A 15,465-nucleotide genomic window follows, 5' to 3' on the forward strand; every position below is an offset into this window, starting at 1 on the left:
TGGAAGTCCAAAAGTGCAAAAACAGACTACAGTTCCTACTGAAGGAGAGAGTAAGAGCATCTGTCTCACACTGCATTCCCATGTAATCCTTGGTGTTAGGGCTGGGCCATTTACTCGAATGTGTAGTTTACGTCGACTTGTTTGAATGGAAATCGGTTTTCTCTTTAACATCCGTTGACGCTCCCCTCTGGGCTCCTGTAGTTCCGAATGGGCTCATCCCTCCCCCGCGCGTTTGCCATGGAGATACACAAACAACATGACAGCGAGCAGGGAAGAACTTGTTCCCAAGAAAGGCACACTGTCATCTGTCATATGGAATTGCTTCGGTTTTGCGGAATCAGACTCAGAACAAACACCCGCTGCAAAGTGTGTTTAAAGTCTGTTGCTAGCAAAGGTAGCAGTACGACTAATTTACTGCAGCACCTTAAACAGAGGCATGCTGTCGAGTCGGAGAGATGTTGTGCCCTGGGAAATGAAAAAGACAAGCACAAACACACCTGCCAAAAAAACAACCTACCGTCTTAGAAACATTTACAAACCGTATCCAGCATGATAAGAAGGGGGCCGTCGGAAAGCGATCACGGACGCAATGTATATTGCTAAAGATATGGTGCCAATATATACTGTGGAAAAGCCGGGGTTTATTCGCATGCTGAAAGTTTTGGACCACTGTGTTAAGAAAGTTTAAGAAAAAAGGAAGTTCATACTAAAGCACAACAAATAAGCACCTTAAGCTCTCGTGCACTGATATTTAATGCTGTTGAATGTTTGGTTTGCACTTTATCAGAACTTCCTCCTATCTACTGAATAACAAGATGTTATACTTTTATGTTAATAAAGAAAAAAGGGTCACATCATTTTGTGTTATTTACCATTTTACGTTATGGTATATTTTCACTGTTTACAATGGTAGGGCCTGGGGTTGCACTTTAACCCCAAGGGGTTATCAGCATCCCAGAAGGGCAAATTAAAACAAAATAAAGTTAAAACTTGTCTTGAACAATTTCTTTGCAATCTGCAGACTGATTTTGCAGTAGGAGGGAAAATGATTTAAATCGTAAATTAAATTTTTTTGGGGAAAAAAAATGGAGGATTTTTATTTTAGGCCATATCACCCAGCCCTACTTGGTGTCTGCAAGCTCATGCATGAAGAAGAGGATAGATAGCGCTTTCCTAGAGTCTTATATCACCCTGTGATGAGTTAGTGGGCTTCGCATGTCTCAGGCAGCACGTGTTAGCCTTCATCCCTCTCCAGCTGGTAGCGGTCATGTAATAAGGGAGTGCTGGTGAGTGCATGAGAACTGGCAGATTAGCAAATTGGAAGAAAATGGGTTCGGCAAAAAGTCAGCAAGACACCAGCCGTCTGGGTCTATGATCGGAGTCGTGTGAGCCGTAGTTATCTGTTATAGCCTCAAGAACCACCAAGCAAATCCCAGGGCCACTAAGCTGCCACTGCTGGGCCCCTGAGCAAGGCCCTTTACCCTCAATTGCTCAGCTGTACAAATGACATAAAATGTAAATCGCTCTGGAAAATGGCGTCTGCCAAATTCCGTATGCGAGTAGAGTAGAACAAGAAAAATAAAAAGCTCCGGTGACAATTGAATCAACAGCCCACTGAGGTTGCTTTTCTGCCAGGCAAATACACAACAGAAAGAAGAACTAAGGACACAATTTGGTCCCAGGCACCAGGGATACTGATTTATCCACCCCTGCAAAAAACACCCCCCACACACACGCACAATTCAAAGGGTTTAGAAACACACTACTGCTGCACCAAATCTCCATCGATTATCAAAAAGCATAGACGTCAAGATTCAAGGTGTGGTCTGTGTTAGTGATACAGTTACATGTAATTACTGACGATATTACAGGGCTGCAGAGACGCCGACTCTGCTGCTGCTGTACAGAAAAGCCAAGAAAAATGCAGACAGGGAGGAAAAAAACAAAACAAAACACAGAGCAAGGAAACGAGTGGGAGGAAACGAGAAAGGCAAAAAGTTTACGGTTGTGGTCGAGGCCCTGGAGGCCAATTCGGTGTGAAATAAAAGTACCGTTACGGAAAGCTGTTAAAGTCAATCCACTAACATAGTACTCACAGAGGCCCTCTGCGTCGTGACGGAGCTCGGGCAAAACTCCAGGTCTGTAAAGTGTGCCACAGAATTACCACAGACAAGAATCTCACTTGTACTACAAACTCACTTGTTACAGGAATGTAATATATGGCAACCACAAAACCTTTGGGAAAGCAGAAGTACTCACATACAAGTCACATAAGAACAGGGTTTGTTTTCCTTTTTTTTTCGTGTCATGTCTTTAATGACAGTGCAACAGGTTTGGTTTTTATTTCGCATTATATATAGGCATGTGCTGTAAACATTTAATGACCCAAGTTTATTTCAGTTTAGAGTAAATTGGTGTTTGAGGGATTTGGCCATGTGGAAAGTATAAGCTCTGGCAACTATACACACGCACATTTCATATTCTGTTGTATCTCAGTAACTTCCTATAAACACTGGGCTCAAGGCTATAATTAAGAGCCCCCTAACCTCTCTAATTGGAGGGACCACAAAATTTTACCCACCAGGATCCCTATAAAACTCCCAAACCCAAAGATTTGCAAAACATGAACCCCAAACCTCCCAATGGTAATGGTTCCCAAAATTGAAGGACTTCAATTACTTCAAAATTCTAGGCCTCTAAAATGCCCAACCCTGAAAGAAACTCAAAGAACAGTAAACTACTAAACTCAAAGTACCCCAAAAATCCAAATTCAAGCACCCCTTTTCTGCCAAAAAGAACCGGGTGCTGGTTCAGAGCTAGTGCAGTTTCAAAGTGGCGAACTTTCTAAGGACCGGTTTGCCTTTCCATCGGTTAGAGAGCCATCACAGAGCAGTCTGACGTCACTGTATACGTGTGACGTTTCCCAGCAACGTTAGCGCAGCAGCGGCAAACACAAACACACCATGAACAATGGCAAATGTTGCTTTACTGTTAAAGCTCATGGCTTTGTGAACCTACATTGGCATCTAAAATGCACCGAATCCAATGTAGCCCCATGTAACTTGTATAAACGGAGGTTGTAATCGAAAAAGTACATAATGTTATTTTATCATTAACACAGAACAAATTAGCCTTAGCATGTAGCTACCTACTATCATGTGTGCTGATAATTGATCATATTGCGGTAAAGTAAAAGTGTATTAAACATTAGTATACGTAAGGTACATTATCAAAAGTGCTAACAGTAGCCCCGCCCACAGCCCCGCCCACAGCCCCTGACGCAAGCAGTTCTTAAGTCTAGACCAATGTTTTGGTGCTACTTAAGAACCACTTTTCCTGGTTCAGAGCCAGTGCTTTCAAACTGCCTCGGTGGGAAAGGGGCACAAGGAGCCAATTAAAAGCTACCAAACTCCAAGACCCACAAAACCTCCCATACTCAAAGGCCCAACCCCGAGTCCACACTATCTCTAGACCACCACTGCTAAACTTTTAGGCACTCAGCACAAGCAGCGATTTATCCGGAAAACCCCTTTGCTGTTTCCATGCCTGTAGGTGAAGGCTGAAAGGTGCGAGTGGTTGCTACATTATGTTTACTTTGTACCACACAACTAAAACAAATAATCTTCCAGTATCATTAAACATTACGCTAACATTTTACATGTGCAGTTTTTGCTTTAGTCTTTTTGTTGCCAAGTGTTTCTTTTCCCAAGGTTTAAATACAAGGCGATGATGAGTTACTTTTTGAAACGCATTTCACGATTTCCTTTAGTGACGAATTCCTAGGACAAAAAAAGTGGACGAATCAGAATCGGAGTTAGAGGGACAAAAAGGTTTCATGTCTGGGCTGATTTTTATAATAGGTGCTCGGTGGATCAGTAAATTCAACGACAAGAAAAAAGTGTCCTCCTAAACCGACTTGCACAAAGCAGATTTTTCCCCTTGGCATGTATAATTTATGGCCAGAAATCTGTAGATGCCTGTCCTTCACACCTATGTGAGTTTTTTTCCAATCTCTTGCCACAAAAAGTGTATGGTGTAGATTTACAATTCCCCTTCACTGGAACTGAGACTCAAACACTGTTCCACAAATCCCCAAAGCTCCATAAAGACATGGTGTGTTAAGGTTGAAGTGGAAGATTATCGAGTGTCCTAGACTGAGCCCTGACTTTGTCTCAACCCCAGTGAACACCTTTTGGGATGAACTGAAACACAGACTGAACCCCAGACCTTCTCACCGGAAGAAGTGTCTGATCTCACTAATGTTCTTGTAGCTGAATGAACACAAATCCACACAGAAATGGGGATGTAGTTGTTAAGGTGTTGGACTACTGATCAGAAGGTCATAAGTTTAAATCCCAGGGCCACCAAGTTGCCACTGCTGGGCCCCTGAGCACGGCCCTTAACCATCAATTGCTCATCTGTATAAATTAGATAAATAGAAGTCACTCTTGATAAGGGTGTCTGCAAAATGGTACTGTATATGTCAATGAAACGCTCCTTCGTTTAGTGGAAAGCCTGCGAGTAGAATAAAGCCCATTATAACAGACAAGAGTCTTTGAGTCTTTGGGGCTTTTTACACCTGGTCACTTCATGCGTTTTCTGTGATCAGATAGCTACCCGATGGTAAAAAGACCAGGTCTAAATGCCCTCCGAGACGTTTTTGAGACGGATATAAACCTGATGGTTCAAACCCCTTCAGGAGGTGGTCTGGGACGCATTTCAGATGAAACTGGACAGGTGTAAATGCATGTGGTTGTTCAAGCCACATACGTCAGCGCTTTACTCCTCCCAAACGGAAGTACGTCACTCGCAGGTGATCTGTCTTAAAATGCACCAGAAGAAAATGCAGCAAACAGTAAATGCTGTTTTTTGTAGCATAACCGTCGTAACAAGTTTTTTCATCTTCTTTTTGATCGCATTCTGAAAACCGCATACACCAAAACCTGTTCCATTTCAATTACCCCGGAAATGAGGTCAAATATATTTGCATTTTGGGCGGGAGTAGAAAGATCGGACCGATATCCGATTCGCCGAGACGCATTTATGTGGCCTAATGTAAATGGATCAGAGAAAACACATGAAGTGACCCGGTGTAAAAGGGCCCAATATTTCATAAACACGGTGACCAAGGTGTGGTCTGAGTTCTCTGATGGAAGAACCGTTTTTGCTAGTCAGGTTAAGTCGTGTACAAAGGTGATGAACTAGGAACACATGCTAACATTGATGCCGACAGACAAAACTCTTGCAAACACAACACATCACCTGACAGTTTAAAATCTCAGGTGGAATAAAAACATGAGCCAGATACAGACTCAAAGAAAAGCTTCTCCGTGATCTCTTGTTGAAGATGCAAATGCTGTATGAAAATGAACCATTCTCTCGCTCGCGCTCTCTCTCTCTCACACACACACACACACACCTTCCCAGCAACACTGCTGCTTAGTAAATCATAACTGTGGATATTTCCATCTTGCATTAACACGATGGGTGAAGCCGAGGTGAGAGATATCGTGTAGCGGAGACATGAAGGGCTGCCGGTGAAACCCGACCCTGAAATCTTGCTGCTAATTATTCAGTTCAGTGTTTGAACAGTCATTTGCAGACTGTATTTTCTGCAAAAAAAAAAAAGAAAGAAAAACAGAGCATGAGCCATTTGTTGGCAAAATCTTTCAGAAGTCTCTGCGCTCACACCAGCGGCAACGCGATGTAACAAAACAGCATGAAGTCACTAGTTTTTGTTTCTGAACCCAAGCATCATGTGGTGCTAGTTTATGTTATTATATGCAGCAGAGTGAACCCTTTCATTTTGTGCTTACCAACACAAACATCTGCATTCTGGTGGCTTTTATTCCATTGCTCCTGGAGTTTTTTTACCCCATATCTAAACACATTACATTCCATTTACAGAATTGGGCAGACGCTTTTATACAGAGCAGCTTAAATTTCTCATTTATTCAGCTGAGCAACTGAAGGTTAAGGGCCTTGCTCAGGGGCCCGGGAGTGGCAGCTTGGTGGAAATGAGATTCAAACTCACAACCTTCCAACAGTAGACCACCACCTTAACCATTGAGCTACCACATCCCAGCCGTGCTGACAATCGCTATAACCGTACTGTTGCTCGTGTATACTGCACATCGAGCTAGTTGGGAAGGCCATCTGAACCTAGCAAGAACATGAGAAACGCCACACTGATGATTAGCTGCATTTTAAACTATTTCTGTTTCCTTTAAGAAAACATGTCAATTAGTGGGGAAAAAAATTATGTCAATTAGTGGGGAAAAAAGCAAGCAGTTGCAGTCAGCCTTGAGAGGGGAGAGAGAGAGAGAGGGAGAGAGAGTGTGTGAGAAAGAGTGCAAGAGAATGTGAGTATGAGAGAGAGAGAGAGAGACAGAGAGTGCCAGTGAGTGAGAGAGAGAGAGTATGAGAGAAAGAGAGAGAGAGAGAGGCAGACAGACAGAGAAAGAGAGTGAGAAAGAGTGCAAGAGAGAGTGAGTATGAGAGAGAGAGAGAAAGAGTGAGTGAGCATGAGAGAGAGTGAGTATGAGAGAGAGAGAGAGAGTGAGTATGAGAGAGAGATAGAGAGAGAGAGTGAGTGAGTATGAGAGAGAGAGAGAGAGAGAGAGATAGAGAGAGAGAGAGTGTGAGTGAGTATGAGAGAGAGAGAGAGTGTGAGTGAGTATGAGAGAGAGAGAGAGAGTGAGTGAGTATGAGAGAGAGAGAGAGTTTGAGTGAGTATGAGAGAGAGAGAGAGTGAGTATGAGAGAGAGTGAGTGAGTATGAGAGAGAGTGAGTGAGAGATAGAGAGAGAGAGAGAGTATGAGAGAGAGAGAGTGAGTATGAGAGAGAGAGAGAGAGAGAGAGAGAGAGAGAGAGAGTGTGAGTGAGTTTGAGAGAGAGAGAGAGAGAGAGAGAGAGAGAGAGTGTGTGAGTGAGTATGAGAGAGAGAGAGAGAGAGAGAGAGTGAGCAAATGTAAAGAGAAGATACAGACAATTCAAGGCTATACTGCTCACTTTATGATTCTCTTCATCAATTCCGTTCAAATAAAGAAGGAAGACGCTTGTGGACACACACACACACACACACACACACACACACACACACACACACACACACACACACACACACACACACACACACACACACACACACACACACACACACACACACACACACACACACACACACACACACACACACACACAGCTTCAGGCCTCAGTATAACAACATGCATGCAAAAGGTGTTACCGTGGTAACTGCACAAGCCGCTTGGATATTCAATGGACAACACGATTTTGGCCCATGTCTAATTAACACAAGGTGACAATGTAGTCATGGCACAGCCCTGTTTAGCAGATAATTCACTACAAGCATGCTGGCTCTGTACAAAAGAAAGCGTTTAAACTCAATTAAGTAAAACTGTGTAAAAATAAATATAACCAAAATATGGCGGCCAATAGTGAAGCATTTCTCACCTGTAGCTACACGAATAAGTGTTCTGGCTCAGTTTAAACTGGAACCTCCTTACAGAAACCTTCACCGCATCAACAATTAGACACACTATTGTACGTGTCAAACATTTCTGTGATGAAGCGGTTACTATAGAAACAATAAGATTTTACAACCAGTGCATTCAAATAAACCCGAGATTTTTCTGCCCATGTGGAAAATTAAGCACTGGAGTGTAAGAACTTTTTTTTTTCACATCATGAACTTAAAAGCTAAAGCTATTCTGTGATCATCCACAACTAGAGAGTCATTCCGACGGAACGAACCGACGAGTCAGGACGTGTTGTTCGGCCGCGGCGCAGAAGACGAGACGAGTGAAAACAGATCCCTCTGGGTTTGTGAAAATCACTGATGAGTCAGTAGTTTGTTACTGGCAAAGCATCAGCAGCCTGAAATCATTTATTATTAATACATTAGGGACATATGGCGTGACTGGCTCCGATCGATGGTGGGAAAAATAACGGCTGTGCAAATGTCGACCTTCTAAAAATAAAGTTGTGAGTAGAGTAAAAATATACTGAACAAGGCTACTAAAGGCTACTAAAGATGAATGTACAGAAAACTAGCAAACTAGAGATTGTACTGACAGCAAAACTGTTTTCTCTCAGCAGGCATCATATCAGTGCAGTAGAGGTCTTCTCGGGTCTAAAGAAATGCCCCCGACCCGAAGTGACCCATATCACTTTTTACCTGAACCCGACGTGCACAATTTTTTTTTTTTTTAAAAGAAAGACCCGACCCGATACAAGCCAGAAAAATTAGACCCGAGTCCGACCCGACGGCAATTATTTTTTAACCCGACTGGACGCGAATGTTGCACAACTCTACACTATAGTAACCGCTACAGCGTGGATTCAAAATTGATTGACAGGTCTGTTTCAACAAAAATTAGCTCACCGCCAGTCACGTCACCAGCCACGTCGCAAGCCGCCAAACAGAGGAGAGGTTGGAAAAGGACTCGAGTCGACTCACGTCCGTTCGGTAAAAACACATTCATTTTAAATTTCCCGAGACCCGATGCCCCTATTATTAGACCCGACCCGTGTCCGAGGTACACGTGAAACTTTTAGACCCGAACCCACTCAGGTCGGAGCTCGGGTTTTCGGATCTAAGTGGACCCGTGAAGACCTCTACAGTGGAGACGTCTCAGTATTTTTATTAAATCTGTGCATTAGTAGAAACCTTTTACTTCTGTAACAAAACAAAAGCCATTTGTTGCACTCTTGCTGATGGGAGTCTCATGATCATGATCAACAGGAACTGCAGAACCGGGTGCTTTCGTAGATTTCAGTGACTGCTGTGCATGAAAATCCCAGGAAAGCGGCAGTTTCCGGAATAGTCCAACAAGCCAGCTTGGCACCATCAGCCGTGCCAAATGATGGAGCGGCTAATGGGATAACTTCATATACGAGCAGGTGTTCCTAATAAAGTGGCACTGTGTATATATAGAATCACGTGGAGAATATGTCTCATTGGTGCTAATATTGTATGTGGAGTGAGATGTTTTGCAGGTCAGTGGGATTCTCTCTCTCTCTCTCTCTCTCTCTCTCTATAAAAAACAAAACATAAACCTTTATACTATATTAAATATTTCAAACATTTGTTGGAGTTTGATAAGATCGAGACCCGGCTGATCGCTAGCACATTCCACACACTACAGTACATATAAAGTAAAACGATGCTAATTTAATCCTTTTTTGGTGAGGAGACAGAAAATACTTCAACGCTTTCACAGTGGATTCGTCCAACTGTGTTAAACTGCCGTAATAAAACATTTCCTCTTACATAAGTCCATGTTCTATATTATATAACCTCAGGCTACAGCACAACTTTACAGCAGGGGAGAGATCAGGAGATGGGGGGGGGGGGGGGGGGGGCCGAGAGAGAGAGACAGAAAGAGAGACAGAGAGAGAGAGAGAGAGAGAGAGAGAGAGAGAGAGAGAGAGACAGAGAGAGAGAATAAGAAGCAAGGAGGGAGGAAAAAGGACAGAAATAATGGACAGAAAGAAAAACAGTAAGAGTGTGTTATGAGAGGAATGAGAGCACAGAGCAGATGACTGAGAAAGAGAGGTGTGTATGTGTGTGTGTGTGTGTGTGTGTGTGTGTGTGTGTGTGTGTGTGTGTGTGTGTGTGTGTGCTGTACAGTATGGATTATAGTTAACAGTATCAGGTGCAGTAACAGTAGCAGCAGCAGTAATAGTAAAGGTTACAGCAGCTGTAATAGTTGCAGTAACATTGTATGGTAACAGCAGCAGCAACAGCAGCAGCAACAGAGGCAGTAAGGGGTAACAGCAGCAGCAACAGCAGCAGCAACAGAGGCAGTAAGGGGTAACAGCAGCAGCAACAGCAGCAGCAACAGAGGCAGTAAGGGGTAACAGCAGCAGCAACAGCAGCAGCAACAGAGGCAGTAAGGGGTAACAGCAGCAGCAACAGAGGCAGTAAGGGGTAACAGCAGCAGCAACAGAGGCGGTAAGGGGTAACAGCAGCAGCAACAGCAGCAGCAACAGAGGCAGTAAGGGGTAACTGCAGCAGTAACAGAGGCAGTAAGGGGTAACTGCAGCAGTAACAGAGGCAGTAAGGGGTAACGGCAGCAGTAACAGAGGCAGTAAGGGGTAACAGCAGCAGCAACAGCAGCAGTAACAGAGACAGTAAGGGGTAATGGCAGCAGTAACAGAGGTAGTAAGGGGTAACAGCAGCACTAACAGCAGCAGTAACAGAGGCAGTAATAGGTAGCAGCAGCAGTAACAGAGGCAGTAATAGGTAGCAGCATCAGTACAAGCAGCAGTAACAGAGGCAGTAAGGGGCAACGGCAACGGTAACAGAGGCAATAAGGTGTAAAAGCGGCAGCAACAGCAGCAGTAACGGAGGCAGTAAGGGGTAGCAGCAGCAGTAGCAGAGGCAGGGCAGTAAGGGGTAGCAGCAGCAGTATTAGAAGCAGCTCTAAAGCGCAGCGTGTGAATGTCCACAGTACCGGAGATCAGGACACAGGTCAGGATAAAGCAGGGAGGAGGTTTACATGTTAGGACTTGGGTGTGAAACATGTGGCGCTTTTTCCCACAGCTAGTTATTTCTGTTCTTCCCAACCTCAGGATTTCCTACTGAACTCTGTTAGAAATCAGACAAATGCAAACAAACAAGGAAACAGGAAGCAGGAAGTGCTTAGCTGTGGTTATTTCACTAAGATGAAACATGAATAGAAATCTGCAACCCTCAGAAACGTGGACTTCCACGTGTCACATGTTGTGATCATGTTGACATGTACGATCACTTTATTTGTCCTGCATCTGAGACAGTGAAAAAGAGACCTCACACATTCAGTCTTTAATTCTTTTGCAGTCAGACATTTGAGACAGTTTAGCTAGCACCAGACAGACGAGACGTCTATTTTGACTACTGTGAGGCTGAGGGAATGAATCAGGCTGTTTTGTCCTTTGGCTTGTCAGACCAGCCAGATATAAAATAAGAGTTGTGAGGAATAAAAAAGTCTGTGAAACTCCTCCCCCTTCTGAGCTAATGTCCTTAAACCACCACCAGGAAACGACTACCGCAAGTAGTAATGTCACACAGTAATGCTTCAAAAACAAAAACCTAATCTTTAGTCTGTGCATGATCACCAAACTGTATCGTGTTCGTTCAAGTGCTCTGTAAAATACTCTTTGCTCAGTCTACATTGCACTCATAGTGCCCCTATTGCGTCCACCAGTCCCCATTGCGCCCCCATTGCGTCCACCAGTCCCCATTGCGCCCCCATTGCGTCCACCAGTCCCCATTGCGCCCCCATTGCGTCCACCAGTCCCCATTGCGCCCCCATTGCGTCCACCAGTCCCCATTGCGTCCACCAGTCCCCACTGCGTCCACCAGTCCCCACTGCGTCCACCAGTCCCCACTGCGTCCACCAGTCCCCACTGCGTCCACCAGTCCCCATTGCGTCCACCAGTCCCCATTGCGTCCACCAGTCCCCATTGCGTCCACCAGTCCACATTGCGCCCACCAGTCCACATTGCGCCCACCAGTCCACATTGCGCCCACCAGTCCACATTGCGCCCACCAGTCCACATTGCGCCCACCAGTCCACATTGCGCCCACCAGTCCCCATTGCGTCCACTGTGGATAAAATTATTCTTCATAGATATGTGTGTGAGTTTAAAGTTGACAGGAGACTAAGCACACAGTACAGCGCCGCACTGCACATCTGCACACACATCTGTCCAGAGCATGAGGTACAGAAAAGAGAAAAAGTTTAAAAAGAACAACTCGTCTGGGATGATCCGACACGGCAGCTACTTTAAAATAATCACACACACGCACAAGTACACACACAGTTACTGAACAATCAGGCAGCAGTTAGGATGAATGTGCACACTATGTACAATAAATAGTGACTGTGAAGGAAAGAATTTTAAACCCAGTGTTGTACAAACCCACACACACACACACACACCAAGGATATGAGCTATTAAACCATACAAACTGAGTGTTTGAGTGTGTAGGAAGGCATGTCTAGGGGCACTTAAACACAAATGTAAACTATTTCATTCATATATTTATTTCTCATTTCAACTTATTTTGTAAGATTTTAGAATGAGAGAAATGAATAATGTTCTTCTGTGAGGATGAAGCTAACTTCTATCCAGTGTATCTGAATCGAGCCAAAGCTGGGATGGAATCGAATTCTTCTGGATGGGTACAGAAGAAGTGGCCGGCTGTTTCACTTTAAAACATCTTCACCGTTATTTACTCAGAGGCCCAAGACATGGACGACATGAACACCGAGAGACTCGGTTAGCGTTTCCTCGGTTCCAGCACAGCGCACACACACAAAGCACATCAGTCACCTTGTCACTTATCATCACTTTACAACTGGTTGAGTGCATGCAGTTATGGGTGTCTATGTGTGTGTGTAGTTGTGTGTGTGTGTGTGTGTGTGTGTGTGCATGCACAGTGTTTGAGAGAGAGTAGGTCCCTGCCTCTATATATCGTCATGTGATATCCTGCTGCAATAAATCACTGGTTAATCATTACATTAAACGCTGCGCTTTGAGATATTATTATTACAAAAGGCCCTGATACAAACACAACCTGACTTCACCACAGTAAAGCTCAGAAATCTCCAAGCCACATGCAACACCGTGTGGAGGTGGTTTACAGGAAAAAGAGTCACAGAAGAGGTGGTGTAAAGTGACCTGACACAGAGCAGCGTTATCGCATTAAAGTGTGTGTAACTGCACATCCTCAATCCTTTCAATCCTCCTACACCACAGCGATTTGCTTACTAATCAAAGAACCATCAGATATTTTATAGTTACGTGCAATGTTGAAGGCTCAAAATGTTATCTGTCTATAGAACACACACAAACAGCTGTTCACGAGTAAACAGAAAGCCCTCCGAAGTCCCGGATTTACCGTGGATTGTTACAAAGCATTTGTACTGGAGACTCCTTCGACAGGAATTTTGTTTTTTTTACCTTTCACTTAGGTTCAACATCCATTTTATTCAGATATTCTGGTGTAAACGACACAGAGAGGGAGAGAGAGGGAGAGAGAGATTTCTATCTGTATCCATATATTCATTCATTTATCTGCAGACCCGATCTTATACAAGTTCCTGTAGAAGTTGTTACCATAGAAACGATAAAGTACTTGAATAAGAGCATCCGCTTAAATGTGTGCTTTCTCTTGCCCTTTGTGACCGATCAGACCGGAGAGAAAATTATTCAAAACAGTGATGTGATGAAGTAGCCACAGTTGGCTATTATCCAACAGGAGTCCGTGTTTTAGAGGTTTATACTGAACACACAGTAGAGTTTCTGCCTGGTTGTGTTAATATACCAAAAAGTAGTGTGTGTGTGTGTGTGTGTGTGTGTGTGTGTGTGTGTGTGTGTGTGTGTGTGTGTGTGTGTGTGTGTGTGGTGGTAGTATGCTTAAAAGGCTGACCTCCAACTATAAACATGTTCATGTGGCTGCAAACAGGAAGATTTTAAAAAGCTCCAACTGCTTCACCACACCAACACAGCTGAACAAATATTACACTGATTCCCTGAACACTACAACCATTACTACTCAAATTACATACATTTACTAGGTACAATACAAGCCCTTTCCTAGATTTGTACTTTTATCCATAAGTATTATTTTAATCTCTAGATAGGTGGGTCGTGGCTAATTATAAAATATGTAAATATGCAGGAGCTGTACATGGGTGTTGTGTTCATATTACCTCATTACAACAAGAAAAAAAGGCAATTTAGTTACTAGATAGCATTAGCAACTAATTAATTAAATTATTAATTATTTTTATTATTTATTAATCAAGTTCTTAACAAACACCTGAATTTGGTTATCAAAAATATCCCTAATGAGTTAAGCTCATTATTGACAAATGAAGTAAATTATATGAAGTACACTTGCTGTTGTGTGCTCAGTGTTTAAAAAACAACATTTATTTACTTTGTAGCTACAATATTAAGCTACTTAATATCGCTTCATGTTTTTGAGAATCGTTGATTAAAATTGTAATATTATTGTTATTATTGTAAACATTTTTGGTCGTTTGTGACACAATGACCAACATTTTCTTCATTGTACAAGAAGTTAGAAATCAATTTTCTAGTCTGATAAAATTCTATTTGTAGTATCTTTAGAACATAATTTACTATGCAATTTTAGTATGCAAATAATCATGATAACACAATGAATAATTTCTCTATGAAAAAAATACAGCTTTATTTTACAAAACAAAAACAAACAAACAAAAAAATTAGCTAAGGGGAATAACTAAGGCTTTTAATGAGAGAAAGTGAACACTGTAGATTTAACATTCATCGTCATGTTTTATATATATATATATATATATATATATATATATATATATATATATATATATATATATATATATAAAGTTAAAATCCATTTATTATTTCTTTTCCCCAAGGCATGCAATACAAAAAAAGCTTTCACTTGGATGGAAACATCAGGAGAACTTTTAGTAAATCATTAAGTGTGGAAGGTGCATGTGGTGTTTCTTAATAATGTACCATAAATTATTTTAATGTAAATGCTAATAGTTTAAAACGTGTCTCGTTGAGGTCACCGACCTAATTTCGTACTTATTATTTTGTTTCCACCTGAGACTTTAGTTAGTATCTTTTCCCCATCATAATCACAGAATGTCCTATTTTTTGTGTCCATATTCCAACACTGGCTCTAAAAGTTTCTTCTTCTTCCTAAAACCAAACCAAAAAAAACCAAACTTTCCCCAAACGGATCTAAATCTCAGTTTTAAACCTGAGAAAGCGTTATAATGTGCTTTATAATGACTATTAAGCGAACAGTTTAGACACTGAGTGAGCATACAAGCTAATAAAGACGACAGGTGAGCTGTGGTACCTTTGCCAGGTTAATGAGTCTCACCTCTGTCTCCAACTGCACGAGCTCCATTTTGGGCCATGGTTCTGCAAGCTGCGCGAGCGGCATTTTCTCCGGTTTGTTTTAGAGTTTCTGTTTCCCTCTGAAGTGTAGAAATGTAACGAGAGGTTTTGTTTCTTCGAGGCTGATGTAGCAAATCCTGGTGGTGCCGTTAGGTTACCGCGGCGGTCCTCAGATCTGGAACAGGACGGTTAATTGTAGTCCACGCGCTCAGGCGTTACACAAACGGTGACGCACGAGACGGGGTTCCTTACGGTTCTCCTCAAAAGAAAAAAAATAACGAACGAGGGCACGCGGTTACGCAGGTGAACTCGCGGTGATTATTTATTTTTACACACGCATTGCTTTAAAAAGACGACGGAAACGAGGCTTACGCGCACGTAACGAATGGTAAAGCGATACTTCCGTAGGGCGCACGCTTGCACGGCTTGACAGTGTTTCTAAATCTAAATAGCAACGACCGACGTGACCCTCCTCGGCTGCCGATTCCGCTCTGAAACCAAGCCGTCGCTCTATGAACGGAGAAGCGTAAA

The 15,465-nt window shown here is 42.8% G+C and overlaps 1 protein-coding gene across 4 annotated transcripts in view; it reads right to left on the minus strand.

Annotated features, from left to right (window-relative positions):
- The window catches only part of rps6ka1 (ribosomal protein S6 kinase a, polypeptide 1), a 76,272-nt gene extending 60,807 nt beyond the window's left edge, over nucleotides 1-15,465 (minus strand). The window contains exon 1 of one of the 4 annotated variants that reach the window (XM_027142983.2): nucleotides 14,894-15,465. In XM_027142983.2, coding sequence (XP_026998784.2) covers nucleotides 14,894-14,980 — 87 coding nt within the window. In that variant the 5' untranslated portion in view covers nucleotides 14,981-15,465. The remainder of the gene's footprint in view (nucleotides 1-14,893) is intronic. The other 3 variants (XM_027142984.2, XM_027142985.2, XM_027142986.2) reach the window with 3 other exon arrangements.

This window comes from Tachysurus fulvidraco, chromosome 12 (assembly GCF_022655615.1).
Source record: "Tachysurus fulvidraco isolate hzauxx_2018 chromosome 12, HZAU_PFXX_2.0, whole genome shotgun sequence".
Taxonomy (NCBI): Eukaryota; Metazoa; Chordata; class Actinopteri; order Siluriformes; family Bagridae; genus Tachysurus; species Tachysurus fulvidraco.